At 38.6% G+C, this 19,431-nt stretch overlaps 1 protein-coding gene across 1 annotated transcript in view; it reads right to left on the bottom strand.

The window, feature by feature from the left end:
• Positions 1–19,248, bottom strand: part of SLC44A3 (solute carrier family 44, member 3) — a 40,531-nt gene extending 21,283 nt beyond the window's left edge. Inside the window, exons 1-9 of the mRNA XM_009572257.1 lie at positions 19,147–19,248; positions 16,528–16,670; positions 15,794–15,930; positions 14,354–14,447; positions 12,629–12,798; positions 11,949–12,038; positions 11,155–11,279; positions 9,393–9,579; positions 1,144–1,309 (exon numbers count right to left, since the gene is read on the bottom strand). Coding sequence (XP_009570552.1) covers positions 1,144–1,309; positions 9,393–9,579; positions 11,155–11,279; positions 11,949–12,038; positions 12,629–12,798; positions 14,354–14,447; positions 15,794–15,930; positions 16,528–16,670 — 1,112 coding nt within the window. The 5' untranslated portion in view covers positions 19,147–19,248. The remainder of the gene's footprint in view (positions 1–1,143; positions 1,310–9,392; positions 9,580–11,154; positions 11,280–11,948; positions 12,039–12,628; positions 12,799–14,353; positions 14,448–15,793; positions 15,931–16,527; positions 16,671–19,146) is intronic.
• Between the last annotated feature and the right edge of the window lie 183 nt (positions 19,249–19,431).

Below are 19,431 nucleotides of genomic sequence, written 5' to 3'. Positions count from 1 at the left end.
TCAGCAGGAGGCCTTTCTATCCGCAACTGAAAAATCCAGGGATACATTCTAGAGACCATCGACAGAAACCTGCTATCTAGGTTTTGGAGAAGCCCAAAGCCTCCCTCCCCAGCTGCCCGAGCCTGACGGTCCCAGGCGGCTGCAGTCAGTGCTCCAGGGTCCCCAGTCCCTTTCCTGCCAGGCTCCCTGACTCACTCTCGCCTTCCTCAAGGGCTAATTTTCCAACAAATTGACATTATCACCATATTCCTCTAATACAAAATGAAGAAATGCCTTAAAATGCCAGAGTTTTTCACAGATCAGAAAATCTCATCACTGGGCGCAGAGGAACAGAGCAATGAGGGTGAGAGAGCTCATAAAATACTTATGAGGAAAAATGTTTTCAGGATACTACTCTCTTCATTGTCAAAAAACTCAACAATGTATTGTGAGATTTAAATCTTCCCCCGCAATGACAGGATATCCCCGCTCCAGTGCATGAAACCAATTTAATTTCATTTTACAATATTGCAAGTCTAAAAAACAGTATAAATCACAAAAAGTAGAGATTTTTCCTCATTTCCTCCACATTTACATTTCAGGGTAGTATAAAATTCAAGAAAGTTTGTTTACACATCTCTAAATTCTTAACAGTGCTGTTAAAGCATTTACAGTTAACTGAAAATATCTGCACAGAATGAAAAAAAGAGTTAACAGACTAGGCATTTATGCCGTCAGAACAAATGGAAACCCAGAGCAGGGATGAACACCTAGGAAGAGGTCAAACTGCCTATGAATACATGAAATTACCAAGGAGCTATATATTGCATCTCCATTTGGAGCTAATGCAGTCCCCTTGAAAAGGGTCAAATGCAGCCTGTGCCTTCCGAATGGCAATTTCACCAGAGTCAGCTGAGCTCTATTGGCTTGTATCAAGGCTCCATTTGGCCCGGTAACTCCAGCGCAGGGGTGAGTCACATTAATATCATACACATTGTAAAATCTTACTCAAGATCGTGCAACAAGCAACATTATTTTACATTAAATTGGATTCCAAGATATTGACATAAATTGCAGTCTATCTGAGACTATTTTGCCTAGAAAGAGATTGAAAGTAAATGCTGGAAAATCCCCAGAACTATATGGGGGCAATTCTGCACTCACCTGTTGAAGTAACAAGTAACCACTGCCCCAGCAATCGTCATTTGCTGACAGGCGAGAATGAATTCACTCGTCCAGATAAGGCCAATAAAATGATACCATGCCATGTGGCAAATTCCAGACAGAGCTCTGTATTCTACTTGGCCTTCTGAAGTAGTCTGTGCAGTACCTGCAGTTGGAATTACACCACTGTATTATTATAACATACCAGACAAGGGGAAAAAAAAAAGTACATATAAGTGCTTCTGTACCCTTTTTCTTAACTCTTCTTCAATAAAATTATAAAAAAAAAAAAATTCAGGTGCTATTTAATTCTATCCATTCTAACAAAGTCAGAGAGCCAAAATTTTGTAATTCAAATAGAATTTTGAAAAATAAAATCTTACTAAAGCCAAAAGTTTGGGTTTAAATTAGGATTCAGACACAGCTGCCAATAAAGTCAAGACAGTTACGAAATAGTAAAGATTTCTGAGAAAACATTACTCAAGATTTGAGTAATCAAATCCTTCAGAAGTAAATGAATTCTTAATTTTCTTCATTCAGATTTGAAATAAACTCATAGTCAGTTATGAAATGCTTTAGATTTTTCCTATAAGAAGCAAAAGAGAAAGACTGCAGAAAAATATTAAAGATGCATAACATACCATTTGCAACAAAACAAAATTATTATTTTAATTACTATTACTAACTAGAACCATGGCAACTAGTTTTCTGTTCTCTATACTTTGCAATCTTTGTGCAAAATACAGGCACATAAAGATGGCCCCTCCAAAAAAAAAAAAAAAAAAAAAAGCAGACATCTGTATGGTAGTAGATGCTCCAATGTTGCCACTGTATTCAAGAACATTGACAAATTCACTTATTCAAGCTAAAAAAAATTGCCTCCACTTCTGTTAATAACAAAGAATTTATTCCATATTTAATAGATGGCTTTTCACAAAAGATGGGGTAACTCAGATAACTTACCAGCTAGACCTTTCTCTATGCAATGCTATTTATGCCACTTGACTCTGAAGTCTAGTCAGGGGATAAAGGCATCGGACATTTGTTCCTAGTGAAAGGTCTGTAGGTCCATAACCTGCTATTTTTTTAGTTTACCAAGACTTAAGTCTATTAACCTTAAAGATAAACACGTTCACAGAATAAAATGATCTTTGGAGGTGAGCAGTTTCTTATTCTAACTCCATGAAAGAAACAACAAAGTGAGACATAGAATTGTCTAATACTGCTAGAACAGCATTATAACTTAAGCTTTAATACTTCAGGTATTCATTTGATGGACTTGGCAGTGTTCGGTTTATGGTTGGACTAGATGATCTTAAAGGTCTTTTCCAACCTAAATAACTCTATGATTCTGTGTTCTCCCACAGGACAGTGCACCACCTTCAAGTTCAAAACTACCACAGATACAAAGCTATCTATGAAATGGTTAATCTAATTTCTGTCCTATTTTTCTATACCCACAGAGTTCATACTCAAGGATAGCTAAAAGTAGAAACAACCAAGACTGGTCTTCAGCAATACCATCAGGTTTAGACAAGCTTTATAAGTTTTTAGAACCAAGGTCCATTTGTCTGTAAATTATGAAAAATATTCATCTACCCCATAGCACTGCAAAATTATTTTAAAGTGCTTTGAAAGGATCAAAAAATGCTACATGGGTGTATATACACAGACAAATGTTCTAGATATTTTATTTTCTGAAAGATTATAAATTTTAGCTAAACTCTTTGCAGTGCTGTATGGTTGGTCAGTCACAGAAATATTGTTGCTTCCATTACATGCAAATGTATTTTAAGCCTGTGAAATGCAAGATACTCGATGGTGTGAAAAAGCTACAGATCTCTTTTCACAAACTCTCAGGCATTCCTCCCCATCCCCTGCCTCCCTGGTTTTAAGTTTGGATGCAAAAGCTTTTTTTTTTTTTTAAAGGGGAATTTTTGAGGATAGATTCATTTACTTTGGTACATTAAAATAAGCTATGCACTACACTTCTTGTTCTGAATTACAAGGGATTTTTCATCTCCCTTACTTCTTCCAGCACCTCTAGACTGCCATTTTCCTGCAGCACACACAACTAGCCAGATACGCTCATTAACCATTGCCTATAGCCCTTACTGACAGAACTCATGCAAATGACAGGTCAATGAGATACAAGAAGGTCCCCTACCTCCCCATGTTTATGCAAAGACATTATGCCATTTGGTAGCAGAGTTAAGCACATTTTCCACCATACAATCCACCTGAACATTTCTTTTCCAAAAAAGGCACATTTCAAGCTTTGCTTCCGTAGTTTTGTCATGAAGGCTGACAAATATATGTATGGTGAACTAATTCTGTTTGCTTTTTACCAGCCTACTGAAATAACCACCTGCAGTAACAACAGTAATGGCTTTGTCTTTCCTGGCCAACCTTACACGTGTGCATGTGCAAGCGCTGTGCTCTGCTGCACAGAAATCAGGCACGTCCACCTGTGAGTTCATCATTGATCACTTTGCTATCTATCTATGGTAAACTGTTTTTGTTACTTCACAGAAATCTGTTTACCAATGTAAACATCTGTGTCTGACTGCTTCCCTGTCTTCTGGGCCTACCGTGCATTCATAATTTTGTCAACAGAATTACATGCAATGCTATTTTTCATATGTCAGTGTTAGTTGCACAGATAAACTTTAAAGCTATCCTAGATACCCTGTTGAGAAAAGTATATGCCATTTTCCTCATTACTCCACTGTGATCTATCTGTTCACACAAGCTAAACTTTCTCAACAAAGCCTTGAAATATGGTTTAATTTGTCAATAGAATATTTTTCTCCAACTACATAATCAGGAATCTTTCTGGTGTACTATACACTCTTAGTGATAACACTGAGAAGTCAGTAAAGAACTGAAGTCCCTACAGCTGAGTCACCAAATCTGAAAACCTCTGGTCAGTACAAATGTTTATCTGCTGCAAATACTTCAAAGAAGTGGTGTTAACAATGCAAACAGGCACAAGTGTTTGCAGCAGAATTCAAAGAGTTTCTCCATCTGACTCACAGCTCAGTGCTGTGCCATTATGTCAGCCAGCACAGAAATGCAATGATACAAAAGTCAATGTGCACATGCAGTATCATTAGCTACATTTTGGTACTTTCAGACTTATGCCAGATGCTCTTACTCAGCAACTGCTGCTGCAAGGTTTTGCTGATGCCTGGAGCAGTAGGCTGTTGTAAGGGACGAAAATTCCTGGGAAGCCTAGTTCAGCAATTTCCTTATCAGAAACAAAGAACCACTGACTAGAAAATACTGAGAGCCTGTTTATCAGTTCCTGTTAACATGAAAATAGGATGTGCCCTTCCCACTGCTAAGTGAGGAAAGGTTCTGGCATCATACACTGAATCTTCATGCTTCCTGCAACAGAATTTATTGTGCTATTTTATTTAGCTTTTTTCCATGTAGTGGTATTTACAACTAAGCTAGATGGCTGTAATTGGAATGTCATGGACCCTGCAGGAAATAATTTTTATTGCTGGTTTTGCTACTGCACAGCTTTATGTGGCAGTTTTATTGCTCACTTGCCTGTAGGATGCACCTTCATTACACAAAAATCTCACACTGCCTTCTCATCCTACATTAATTACATGCATAGGATTTATGCCACGTGGACTTCACAGCTTCCGCATGCTGGAAAGTTGAAAGACATGCTTTGCTGTGCCACATGGCCACTTCAGTTCTGCAGTGAAATGCTGCACAAATTAGCAAACAATAAGACTCAATGACCCTAAGACATATCGGCTTTTCCAAAGCACAGCTGAATTCCATTCCTAGCCAGCTAATGGTTCTAACTGGTGCCACTGTTTGTGCTGTCTCAAGTCTCGTGGAGTCTGGCATTTCTCCTAGTTTTCTAGGTCTGGAATTCACTCAGCCTCTGCTGCTCTTACAGATTCTGAATTACCAAGGCACTTAAGCAGGTGCCTACCTTAAAATGCATAAGTAGTCCCACTGATTTTAATAGGATTATCCATGTGTTTCAAGTGAGTCATGTGCATAAGTACCTTTCCAAGTGCGGGCTACAGTTTCCTACAGCTCCCAAGAAGTTAGTCTTTTCTCAGAGTAACACTAACTTTTGGAAGGGATGTAAATAAGGTGTCCATGTGGTCGCATAACGATCAGGTGCATCACAGCTGAAGCGAGGATCAAGTGCCCCAGAGCTGTAAGATGCGGAGACACTATAAATGTTATATAACTAGTGAAGATTCAAGGAAAATATTAAGAACAGGTGCAGCACAGCAGCAAGCCAATTTCACTTGCCCATCTCTCTATATTAGACAAAAGACTAGTGTCTTTGTAAACATTTCATTTTTTCAGCATTCTTGGTATATTTGCATTTAAAATATAGTCTGCATAGCCCTAGAAAGTATCTTTGTGAGAATAAAAAGTCAAAGTGTCAAAAACAAGAAAACCACCACCTGTATTTTACAAACTGAATCCTGGATAGGCAACTGTTTCTCAATGGAGAAAACAAATTGCTCAAAGCGAGCGTATCGTGGGAGGTCTTCAGAGAAGTACTCTCAGCTGTTGCAAAAAGTCCCCAAAACTCAAAAAGCAAAAGAAATGTCTTCCATTTACAGGGCGATTGTAGAAAACTAGTAGAAAATACAAAGCTGTTCTGCCAATGCATTATTAACCATACAGTACTATATTTATTTATTTTTACAGGATGCGTAAGTACTAGTCATCCTAAAACAGCAAAACAACCCCCAACAAGCTACCCTACTGTGAGCTGCTTTACCAGGCAGCATGTCAGAGGACTCATATTTGGGTTGAAAATTTGAAATAAAATCTAAAGGAATATTCTCAATACCAAATCTAGTCTACTGTTCATTTGTCAAAGTTTTGAACTACAAAACAAATCTGAGGTAGAGCATCGGACTGGAAATCCAAACAACTATCATACTTAGTGCTGACACCGACCTCGTCGACAAATGTCCTCAACCTGAGAGCTGGATAAAACAATCCTTCACTACCTCCCCAGATCATTAAAAGGCTAAAATTGCCTTTGTTGTCTCTCAGGAGGAGTTACTCTGAAATCAGAGCAGCTGTAAACAACTGAGCAGATTCAGAAGAAACTTTGTCACACTACTTTATCGGCACCTAGCGGGCACTGACGCTGCTGCAGGTCATTTACATGTTATTTACATAAATACCTCAGCCCTGGACTTTGCTAAGAACTCCATTTACACCTGTTGGGTAACAACAGCCACCATTTAACACAGACAGCTTAACAAAAAGAATTATTACAAATACAAATTATAAAATTAATAGAATCGAGTTTTAACCACAAAAATAATTGAATACATAGAGTGGCATTTTTCTATCTGGATTCATGCTTACCCTGTAACTTAGAATTGGTTTGGATTATTTATTAAATGGACATTCTCTTCTAAATATTAACATGCTAACAGTTAACAGAAAAATCTTACACGAGGATTGACATCTACACTAAAAATATCCTGGCAGAAGATCTCAGTCAAAACGTATGTTTTACTAGATTCCTCATATGAGCAATATATTGACAGTTAAGTGCCTGGAAATGACCTTCCCTTCTTATGCTAAATCTGCAAAAATTATTTCAAAACTGAGAGCGTCCTAGAAACTTTAACATTGCTCTACTGTGCAGCAAGATTATGCTGCCTTCTGTCCTGTACTGTTTTTATCACTCGCTGGAAACATCAGCATTCCTACTATGCTAGGGAGAAGACAAAAAATAAAATACCTTTGAGCCAGGAGACATGTGCTGCACTATGAATGTAACAGCAGGTCACAAACTGTTTGAATCCTACTCTCCAAGCAGGCAGGGAAAAAAAAAAAAAGTTGAATGGAAACGTCTAGCAGGAAACAGAAAATATAACCAATGAAGGAAAATGGCACAACATGGAAAAAGCATAAAAAGTCTCTCAAAGGCAGTTTTCATTGGGTTTTATTTCCCTGTGAATACATGTGGAATTTGCTTTCAGATGTAATGTGCAAGTCACTACTTTCCTGCAAAGTCTGTAAAAGCATCCAGGAAATACCTGACTAGTTCCCCATCCTGCACTTATCATCAAGCTGTTTCTGTCATATAAGCTGAAATATTTCTATTCTTCTAATGATTGCTGCATTTCCAAAAGCTTTTGAATACAGCAGACTCACAGACTCAGCTGGCATTTTCTAAATTTAGAAAACAAGGGCAAGCTTCACATCCTTATGTGTGCATATTAAGAGTACCACTGAATTTTCCTGTGGGCAATGGGCCAGCTCAGCTTAACATCAAGGATGTAATATTTCCTCTAATATTATATATTTAGCAAATCTGTGTGTTATAATTCATTTTATTTACCTGCTACTAGATTTACTATAGTTAATGTTTATCTTAAATTGCACCTGATCCAAGCAGGTGCATGAAAGGAACAGTTGGTTGATAGCTCAGGAGATACTCCTTTCTATAAAGGACTGGTCTGAACCAGTGACGAGGTACCCCACAAGGCCAGTTGGAAAATTACTGCTGCCTGGCTGATACGTGCATAAATGGAATGAAGATTTTGCAGAAAAGCTAACAACCACACAAAGCTGTGTCTAGCACATAACGCTACCTCTGTAAAGGGAAAATTCAACTCAGAGGAGTGTGGAGAAAGAATATCCATGACACCTAAAGCAAAGTGAATCTGCTCGACTATTTAGTAAGCCAGGAACAACTCACAAAGAAATTGCAGCTTGGATATTCGGCCTTGATAGGCCTGACGCTTTTGCAGCAGAAGCAGGTTATCAGCCAAAAAAGTGCTTCAAGCAGCCATTTCTGACAGACATGAGCTGGAGGGGGAAAGGCAGCAGAAACAGAGAGACCCGTGTAAACCTGCATGATTCTCCAATGAAAGCTGGAGGGAAACAGATCCTAGTCTAGCCTAAGCAATGGGTGAGTGATTAGCAATGCCAGCATGGACTCAGACAGATGGAATGTCATGATAGAAGTGAAGTGGGTCTTGTACAGAGCCAGAATTAACAGGGTAAGACTGAGATGGAAGCAGCTGTGATGGAAGAGGAGTGAGGTATCTGACCCATGGAGGTGGGGAATACTGCCAGTTTTGCCAAATGGGCTCAGCTACAGAGAGGTTGGAGGCTTTTCTGGCCTGGCAGGGATCTGTAAGCCTGTACAGAGGAGTCGCTGCAGCCACTGTCTCAAGGGGTGGTGGAAACACAAGATATAATGGTAACACATAAGCATTTGAAGAGCTAGGCTGCGTTTGCTTTTCCACACAGAAACCACTGCCGAAATTCAGAAAATAGAAAACCCATGAATAAATATGGAAATGACAAATAACTGTCTCTATGTGCATCAATTCTGCATCAGCTCCAACCCAAAGGACAACAACTGACTCCTAGCAGTGGCCCTAGAAATTTAAAATGGAAAAAAAAAACCCCAAACCCCAAATCATAATGCTTCCCGTGTACAAAGACTGATGTCTGCATGAGGAGTTATCCCCAGAGCGATGCAGAGTTTAGCTTGCCTTCTTTGGGTGATGTTGTATGGAAGAACAACCTCCCACTCCCGTGGATGGCGTGATGCTGGGCCAAGGGACAGCATCCAAATCAATCAGTGATATATCTTATAGTGGTATGTCCCTCAGCAACGCCACTTCCATACTCAAAATCTGTTCTTGCAGATCTTTCAGTGATTGACTATTTCTACAGAGCACCTCCCCTACAACTGCAAAAACCTCTGGATTAATCCAAATACTGTTGTACCAGTCTAAATAATGATAGCAGATGTCACTGAAATACTGCTCAGAAACAACTCTCTGCCTCCATGACAACTGGACATTGTTTATAGTCAGAGGAGATTAACAATCTCATTTCATAACAACTGCACTAAAAGCTGTCTCCTCCCTCCTGTTATTTTCTTCATTTAAATACATCAAATATATACTATATCTACCACAATCTAATCATAAATCAAATAATTGAGAAAGAACAAAACTGAAGTCCACATATAGAAGCAAAAATCTCTCTTCTGTAGCGCTATGACTCACAGAACTATGGCAATGTTGAAGACTCCAACAAGTAGGGGGGAAAAAAAATAAACAAAAAAGGAAAGAATAACACAATGTGTTACTGTGTAACAATACTAGCCCACATTTTGTACACTAATGCCAGGAGGTCCCATATTTAAGAAGTGAAAGTGAACTTAGGAAACAGATAGCATTAATCCAAAAACATGGAAACCATACACTTACCTGCAGTTCCTAAGCTAAGTAGTACAGCAACCCAAAACACCCAGAATACAATGAGAATCAGAAAGGTCCAGAGTGGTTGGAACAGGAGGAAAGGAATTCTGCCAATGATTTTACCAACAATTCGAAAGAGCTGTACAGTGAACTGAAGCCTCTTTCTTAGTACAAGTATAAGGGAAAGCAGAACAACCTGTTACAGGAAATAAAAAGACAAATTGTTGGGTTTTTTCCCTTAAAAAAGTAGCAGAGTTGTCAAATGTAGGATCAGGGGGTACAGATTTCACAAAGACGTGACAGCAAGGCATTTTACACAAACTTACTGCGCACTGGAAAAGCTTTCTGAGACACTGCCTATATTCTCAAAGAGCCTGTGGATTAAAATCTGATTTTCTGAAATCATTACTACTATTTCTTTAAAACAAAATAGGATTCATAAAACTGTAATTCACCCAATGGAACCAGTCTGTTTTGCTTTACAGTACAAATGTACATTACACACCACACATTCCCACTTATGCTGTATGTCATAAACATTTAAACTTTCTGCCTACTCAGGTCAGCTTGCCACTGTTCACAATGGTAAGAGGACCAGTCCTTTTCTGCAGAAAGGACAGTAGCACAACCAAACTAATTTGAGAGCTGTGTATGTATGGAAGCAAAGCAGACATAAAATGAAACCTCATTTAAATAAAGTAACCTCATTTAAGTTAAAAAAAACCACGAACAACAAAACCCTGAGTCAAAAACCCCACAATGTCCCCCCTTCTTTGTATATGACAAGGAACCATGAACAGCCATTAAAAGAGAAGTTGGAATCTATAAAATAATAAATGCAACCAATCGCAGTTGCTTCACTAGTTTTCTTGCCTGCTCTAGAAAGAAGCCACCAGCTCTGAAGAGAAGCGTAACCTGCAGCAGTGGATGTTCCCACAGTTCTGCAAATGACAGTCAGTTGCACTGGAACACACATGCATACAAAGGAGCCTTTTCTTACCCCTTTAGTATCAACAGAAGTAAAAAGGTCATAACTTACAGAGGATATGAAAAAAACCTAAATGTGTCAGGTCACCATAAACTGTCAGACTGTTCATATCTGGTGAATTCCAGTCTACAGATCCTACTCTGCTTTAAGAAAACAGAAGAACAATCATTTTGACAAATGTCTCATGAAGTACAAATCGTCTGTACACTCTTATTGAGCAATGACTCCTTTAACATTGCAACATCAGAGTGAAAAAAATCACTTTAAAAGTTGCAAGCCACACTCAGATTTTCTGTTGGAAAACAAGGTCAATGAGAGAAAAGCAGAATTTAACCCCGTAACTTGAGGCCTACGCACTGCTGCCTGTGCTTCACTACCCCTTTCATTGTCTAAAAGAGCTGCCACCCCTTTCTCCTACTGACAGGGTAGGCTGAATCCACAGATCTCATGTTCATATCGAGCCAGTGCCCTTCTGTTCACTCAACATGATTCTCCAGTTAGCTCATGCAGAGAAGAATGGGGATGGAACACAATTCTTGCATTTCTACACTACCAATGCTAACACTGTTTGTACAGCGTTGAAGTGTGGCAGAGCCCTGTGCTGACAAACAAATTTCACAATGAAAATATAAAACTATTTAAATGAGTGTAAGCAGATCTTATAATCGATTCTCATTTTCAAATCTGAAAGGAATGAGGAATTATTTTTACTGTTGCAGAACCACTGTATTCAAGTTTTCAAGTTGCAGCCTCTGCCATTGCTTAGGGTAAAATGCTACTTACGGTAACTATTGTTGAGAAGATAGCATATCCAAGCAGAAATTTTACATTTTCCTTTTCTGTTTCCAATTCAGTGCTGGGATCGTTCCTGTAGTCATAATAGAGCCACCAGAGAACACCTGAGACAACTGAGCAAACAAGAGCAGCATGAAGGCAGGCAGCACTCCCCAGGCTGCAGCACACTGCTGTTGGCAGGCTGATGTCTGCCTGGTCTCCCTCCTGAGTCTCTCCCCCTTCAGCCTAGCCCAAGCTCAGCTCAGGAACACCATTGCGTAGCAGAGAGGCACAGTCTCAATGATCACACAGAAAATTCACATAATGTTAGTTTGAGGTAAAACCACAGCAGAACATTTGGGTTTCTTGCAGTTATTCTAAAGCTCAGACATGTAATTTCACTGAGGAGATACAAAGCTAACTTTCATGGAATGACAAGCTTTAGCTGGACATATTCCTATAGTTCTCCCTTTCTAAAGTAGGCAGTGTAAAACTTCACTAAACTTTATTTGAAACAGTAGCATTTTTGTAACTGCATTCATCTGCCAAGAGAAATGTTGTTTCCAAGCAGCTATAAGAAAATAAAAATCATCATCATCCCAACACTCAGCAGCTGAAACAGCACAGCCAGACCTTGGCACCAAACAGCAAGCAGGGCTCAGCTTGGAAATGGCTGTGGTAAGCTTAAAGTTACAGAGGATGGCCATGGAGAAAAAGGATAGCTGTTTGTTCAGCTGCCTCTCCTTCAGTTCAGTGAGATAATCCATTTAACTAAGCATATGCTAAAAGGTAAATATACTTACATAACAACCCGAATACAACCAGTGCAATCAAAGTATGGACCAGAAGTGTCCGAATGAATCTGAAGGCTAAAACCAGTATAAAAGAGAAAGCTGAAAAATATACAAAGTAAGTTTATGATGAGTGTTACAACCCATTTAACTTAACTCTTACTTACTTTAAAGATCAATTTAAGGTTCTTGCAGAATTTGGGCTTTTATTTTTAAACAGTTGTCTCAAAACCAACAGCATTTAGTAAAGCTGGCAACCTTTTTAAACATTGAAAACACACAGTTACCTATAACTTACTAATAATGAGCTTATAACTGGAATATTTCACCTTATTAGCTTTTAGGAATTATTTTTATTTAGGAATTATTAGCTTTTCAATAATATTTTGTATAAAATTTAAGTTAAAATGTTCATGCTGATGCCATTTTTTTTATCAACAATTTCTTACAGTCCCCTGAAATGAGGTATATGATCATATCAAAGAACACAGAATCTGATATTTCATAGAGCTGTATTTCATCAGCCTATTAAATGCCTCCTCGTAAAACATAATCACTCTTTCTTAAAAACAACTCTGCCCAGTAAAGACGAAAAAGATGACTTTTCAATTAAAAATATAATGTTAATAGAAACATTTGAAACCTCACATTTTAATTTAATATTATTATTCACTTTTTATTTATAACCTTACCTAGTGCAAGGACACTCAGTCCTATCACAGTATCTCTTCCTGCCAATATTCCACTCAGAATTCGGTGAAAAACATCCATTTCATTAACCATACTTATTAAGACAGATGCATATTTGGAATAGCATTCAGGATTTTGTGGAACACATCGATTAAATAATGGAAAAGATTTACTGGAAGGTTAAAAACAAAGACGGTTAAAAATATTAATTACTAGACGAACAGTTTCAAATCCACAGAGATCCACTCCGCCATTCTCTTTCAAGCCCTCTGCAGAACCCTAGAAGCATCCTCAGCACAGTTTTGCAGCCACAGCTGGCCAGTCTGATCTGTAACCTGGCAGGCATCCTCCCCGCCCAGGAGGAGACCTTGCACGTGGAGTCTGACGCAACAGGGCACTGGCAATGGGAGCGGTCTGTTACAAATGGTAGTTCTATGTCTCATCTGCAAGATAAACTCCTAGCAGCATCATGCCTGCATCGCTGTACCAGAACATCTATTCAAGATCAACCTGGGAGAAAAAACGAACTGCTATCTCAATCACCATCAGCATGTAGCTCCTATTCCCATTCTAGTCTGGCTTCACCTGCTCTGCTCCCATGTGTTTATGTAAAACCTAAACTCATGCCAACATAGCTGTAAGCTACGTTGTTAATAGATAATTCTAGACCACAAACACTTTGCATTGTTTTTATGATACTTAAGCATTCTAAAAGCCACATCAAAACAATGTTTGTAAGGTACAATTAACACCACCAAATATTTACATATGAAATTATTTGGCACTCCCAGTCAAGCTTCTTGATTATATTTATTGTCCCACTTCAGCAATGCTGCACTACAACAGTCAAAGACATATTCATACCTAAAAAGTAGAGGTTTCTTCATCAACAGTTAAAAACTTCTCTGACTAGCTTTGCTTCTACTATGAAATATTATTGTGCAAGATGAATAACTTTGCTGAGTTCCTTGCCAAACAGAAAAAAGCCTAGAAAGTCAAATAAGTAAAAAATGCCATATTTTTTCATCAATTTACATGCTCCCCTTTGATCCACTGTATGTAATGGTTTTATGTGTCTCCTGCTCTCTTCTGTTTGCTTTTTTCCTCTATTTTCTCATGTTCAGAGCAGACAACTTAGACGAACAGTTTCAAATCCACAGAGATCCACTCCGCCATTCTCTTTCAATCTCTGCAAACATGGAGATTCCAATTCTTTGCTGTATTTTCATGACACAGTAGAATTTAAAAGAATTGATTTAAGGATTTTGACTTAAAAATGCCAAATGTTAAAGATAGTGCCATCCACAGACCTGTGCTTCAAGCCAGCTGGCTATGGAATGATTCTGATGGAAATTTCTGGGTTCAGGATAATAAGCAAGGCCCAAGACCACAGCTCCTCTTCCTTGGCATTGAGGGAGAGAGCACAAGTCTGTGCAGGAGATACATCGCTCCTCATATGGAGTGCTTTTCTCCTGATTTGGAGAGGAAAAATCTCTAAAGGATAGAGGAATGGAGGGAATGCAATCCTTGCTCATTCTGTGGAGCAGGACACTGGCATGTTCACAGGCACACATGAGAACTCATAAGGATACACGTACAAAAATAAATACACAAAGCAAATCATTCTGTCTATAAAGCATCAAGTCAAACACAAAACATGAGGAAGTAACAATCCTTAAGAAGCTGTTTGGACTCAAGGCTATTGTAAAGTATCCAGTAATTCTTACCTTGGTGGAACTGGCAATGTGGGACACAGCTCAGCTGCCTTTGGACTTAGTGTGTAACTGGAAATGGTCAGGTTGTAAATGCAAAGACAAGAACCTAAGAAGGGGGAAGCGGGGAAGGTAACAATATTAGTTAAAGTTTTAGAGAAAAACACATTATCAATTAAGTTTTTTTTTTACTCTTCTGCTTTGATCCCTTAGCAGGCCATATTCATCCCTGATATTCCAGTGGGAATGTAAATAACAAATTAGTTACTTAGGTAAATCTAAAGCAACCTCTGCGGAATCTTTTGCCTTCTAGACTTAAGTATAATTACCATTTACTGATCTTCCTGGAGGGCAGGCACGCTATTTGTTCCACAGTGCGATACTTCAGCTCTAAACTCTTACTCATTAAGATAACAGAAAAACCTAAAATGACAGAAACTACAATAGAACTAGGCCCCTCATGATTTGTAATAGAATATATCTCTACCCAGAAACTTAACATTTTCTGGGCTCCAGGCTAAATATTACCAGGTACTCTACTAATACTCTGCTCCATTATATAATGCTTCTGGGAAAGAAAGGCTGGGTACATTCAAGCCATTCAAAAAGCAATACTGCCCTCTCCCTCGAGATAAACATGCAAGCAGTTTTACCTTGTAGATAGAATTTCATGCAATTATACTTACATAATATCACAGGTGTTTACAGCTTTCTGTACATACCAAATGATGGCAAACTACCCCAAAATGAAACTAAAACAAATGTTGCCAATTTAAATAACGATTCTTGCCAAACAAAACAAAAAAGAATGGAATTCTGACCACCAATAAAAATAGCCACTAATATTCATATGGTCTGCAGTTTACACATATACTATGGAACAAGGGTTAGGCTACAGGTTATTTCATTTGCATGAATGAACTGGAGCTGCCTCTTTTGCACAATAGCTACTTCTGATATCATATCCATCTTGAAGAGCAGAATAAAATAAAAAAATTTCTAGGTGGAATAGCAAACTTTGGGATATGATGTCTAAAGGGATAAAAACCCTTGTGTATCTCTGGAATTAATAATTCCACCATAGTTTTAATTGAATTTAAAAGAACCAGTTGAACAAGTTTCTCAAATAACATATGAGCTCTGTTCACCTGCTGGCACCCCCACCAAACTACACTAGTTCGTTCTCAGCAGCCAGTTTTCTGCTGCATAATCTCAGCATTGTGCAGGAATTAATCAACAACTTTTGAATTTGCATAAGAGAGCTGTAACATTTCTAGAAACTATGGCTTTGAAATAAAGCAGAAACAAGACATTTTATTTTCTGTTGCCATGGACTGCTCAGGAAATTAATGGTAAGAAATGACTCCCTAGCGTAGCAAACATAAGAATAACAAAGTGAAAGCTGCTCAACTGTTCTACAGATACACTAAGATATTCATATTCCCTGTTGCACACCATTATTCCTTGCAAAACTCTGGAGGTCTTCCAAGGAGTTGAGTTGCTCTTGTGGACAACTAGATACGCACAAGGAAAGTGAACTGATTTTGAGGCTTTGCATTTCCAGGCTGCATGAATTCAGAAAGAACACATACCTAGAAAGAAAAAAAATATCCTCTTTTCAAAAAACAAGCTTTCTGGGTTTTATAGGTTTAAATTCTGAGCCTTCTTTCCATCTTTTTAAAGCACTACAAAGCAAATGGAACTCTTTTTCCACATACATTGGAAAAAAAATGGAGTTTGAAGTCAGAAGTTAAGAAGCAATTCGAGAATATGGTACATTTTTACACTTCATTTTATGTTCTTAAATGGGATCAGAAGCTGCCAAGGTGGGTGCCATTCTACGAGGACTAGTTCATGGGAGTCAACAGAATGACTGGGAACTTCAACATGCAACTTCCTTACGTACAAAGATTTGCCATATAGAATGACTTCTGGTTTGGCCGAAGTCCTATTTAAGATCCTATTTAAGAAGAAGCCAGCATAAAGCATAACAATGTAGTACATTTTCAAGTTGTATCTTAACTTTTTCATTTCACTCACCATTTTGCACCATTCTCACACCTTTTTTTTTTGCCTTTCAGTATAAGCATGTATACATACACATAGGTATATGATTGACAAGTAGAAGATGTAGATCTTATTACGTTCTCAAACATTTGATTTATTCATACATTATCTGATGTACTTACTTTTTATTAGTCATGTCCTGTCCAGAAAGGGGTGCCCCTTTTACAGGAGTGTTCTTCCTACCACATATGTTCCCGAAGCTGTCATATCCAAGCACAAGTCTTTCTGCGGAACCAGCCATCACAGCATAGCCAGTTATAAACATCTGTTAAAATATTTTTTAATGTGAAATCATGCTACAATAGCTTTTCCTTCCCATTCCACAAATACTCCTTCTAACCCATGCATTTTTTTCGTGTGGATGCAAACAGTTAAATCTAAAATTCACCCCTCTGCACAAGGCCGGAGCAAGTCATATGGGCCAGTTTAGCCCTATTGCCTCCTTAGACCTTTCCTTTGTCTACTGTTGAAAGTATATAAATTAAGCAGAGTATCACAGGCGAAGAAATATAGGGGTCCTGATTAAAATAATAGGAAAGCCATAGTAAGGTCCTAAACACTGCCTCTACCGAAGCTTGTGTGTGTCACTAGGCAAGGTCACTCAAACGGTAATTTTTCACATGAAGCTCACTGCTTCTCGTTTTTCAGGGTGCCCTTCAAGACACACCTTGGCAATATAGCTGCTGAAATGTTGAGCCCTTGCACCTGCTAGCGAATTTAATCAGAGGTATATTTTAAACACATAAAACATAATTCAAATGCAGGTTACCTGAAATTTCAGGAAGATGCATTCTTTAACACACGTGAAAAACCTGAAGAAAGCCACACTGGGGACTTAGGTGACACTGCACTGATCTTTTAGATGCTCTGCTCTCGCATCAAAGCCCCAGCAGATCAGCTCCCTGTAAACCCCAGGGGCAGCTAAGCGCCTCTGCTGGCCAGTAGCAGCAACCCTTAGGCAATATAAGACACCTTGCCTAGGAATGCAGCTTAAAACCAGCTCAGGTACCCCATGAGGGCCAAAATGCCCCTTGAAAAGAACCTTTCCAAGTGCCAAGAAGCAGTAATTCTTCTTCTGGGAAGCACAACTTTACCCAAAAGCTTATTTACAGCACTCCAGCTATTGAAGAACTCAGTGATTTAGTCATCTCCCCTGTCCCATGGGGTGTAAACCACATTTCACACACACCAAGGACAAGACACTAAGCTCTATGGCTACATGCCAACTGCTGGCAGCAGCAAGTCTTCCCACGTTAACCACGTTAACCACTACTACTTTGCATGGAGGAGTTGTGCTGGAGACAGATTGCACGTATCAGATCCAGCACAACTGCTTTCTTTAAAGGTTTAGAGCCTTTATTTGTTACTCTACTTCTAACACTTGTGACTAAAGATGGGATCTGGGCAAAAACTGAGTCTCATTCACAAACACGTGAGAACGTGCTTCCTTAGTCCCCAGTAGTCTCATTTTCATTTATATGTTTGCAGTCTAACTAGTTAAATAATATTTTTTTTTAAATTATTACTGCATGTTAATGCCATCTCAATATGGAGATCTTTGTAGAGACTCCACAATTAAAGCTGACATACTACTTGTGGATGTGATATTTGTTATAATAACAAAATATTTTCAGATCCGGTTTATTTACATAGCAAATATTTGTTAATAATTAAATTGTTCTCAGAGGAAAAAGGAGAAATGAACTGGCATTGTAACTCAACCTGAAATACACTTTCAGAAAAATTCTGGCATTCCTTCTAAAGATGGACGTTACAGGTCCATTGCCATCAGTATGGCAAATACTGTGTACCTGTGATTTTTTTTTTTTTTTAAATGCCGCATGCTGGATACAAGCCATAAATATTGTTATGTAATAGATGGCTGTCTGACTGCTGGAGGGGTGTGTCTATACATGTCAGTGCTATGCATTTCCACAGAGTTATTAATACGGTTTCAATTTTTTCCACTATGTGAACAAACCAGTGTCACCAAAAATTTTTTAATCTTTTAAAAATAAGGTCAAACAAAAGAAGACAAATACATGTATGCACTTAGCTATTTCACAGAAACCGAGCAATAAAAACAGTGAGAGAAAACAAATAAAAATCCTAAATCCTCACCATTTGACAGGTTTACTTTTTGTCATTCCCTGCACTGATCAAAGCACTAAGTACAAGGCAGCATGTATAAAAACCTATCCTGTTCATATTCAAAATGTGCATGGATTCTTCTGTATTAGGTTCCATTAAAAGAGTTATTAGGAATTGAATTGAAAACTGATTAATAGCGTACTCACAAAAATCCTGAGTAGCCTCAGACATATGATGAAAAAAAAATTCATGCTTAAAGACAAAGCCTGTTCCCAAAAGCTCACAGGACAGATAGTGACTTGGTATAATGTCAGACAGACATGTTGCAAGACAACAAGACTACAATGAATGAGGTAAGTAGAAACAAGAGCCCAGTCAGAGCCTGGACCAATTTACAAAAAAGTGAATTCTAAATAACCCAGCCCTGTGTATACATGGCATCTAAAGTATATGGGCAGAACTTAAAAGTCTGTGTAACAGACACTGCAGTAAAGCACTGCACTGTCACAAAGGTCAGTTCTGTCCCAGTGCAATCCTGGGACCCTAACACCTGTGCCCATGATAATTTCAGTTTAGATTTAGTACATACCACTATGCAGAACCCCACTAACTTTGGATCTGATTTTTCTTTCAGAAAAAAGCATGCTTACCAAACCAGCCCAGAAAAGAAAGAAGACAAGCAACCAGAGAGTGTCTGTGCACTTTCTGTAAATGACTGGTCTCCATTCCCGCAGTTCAGAAACACTATCTCCAGAATCCTAAAACAAAGCAAAGAAAGAAAAGAAAAAAACCAAACTTCCTGTGAAATTAGAATCAAGTTTCAAACGTCTGAGATTTCTGAAAGAGCATAACCTTGCACTTAAAATGCCGAACACCCGGTAGCTCTCTGCCCGCAACAGCTGCGCAGCTCGTCCATGGCGAGGTGCGGCCACCGC

This window comes from Fulmarus glacialis, unplaced genomic scaffold, assembly GCF_000690835.1.
Source record: "Fulmarus glacialis isolate BGI_N327 unplaced genomic scaffold, ASM69083v1 scaffold38932, whole genome shotgun sequence".
NCBI lineage: Eukaryota > Metazoa > Chordata > Aves > Procellariiformes > Procellariidae > Fulmarus > Fulmarus glacialis.
Note: the sequence above shows the minus strand (reverse complement) of the source record. Positions and strands in the feature narration are given on the sequence as shown.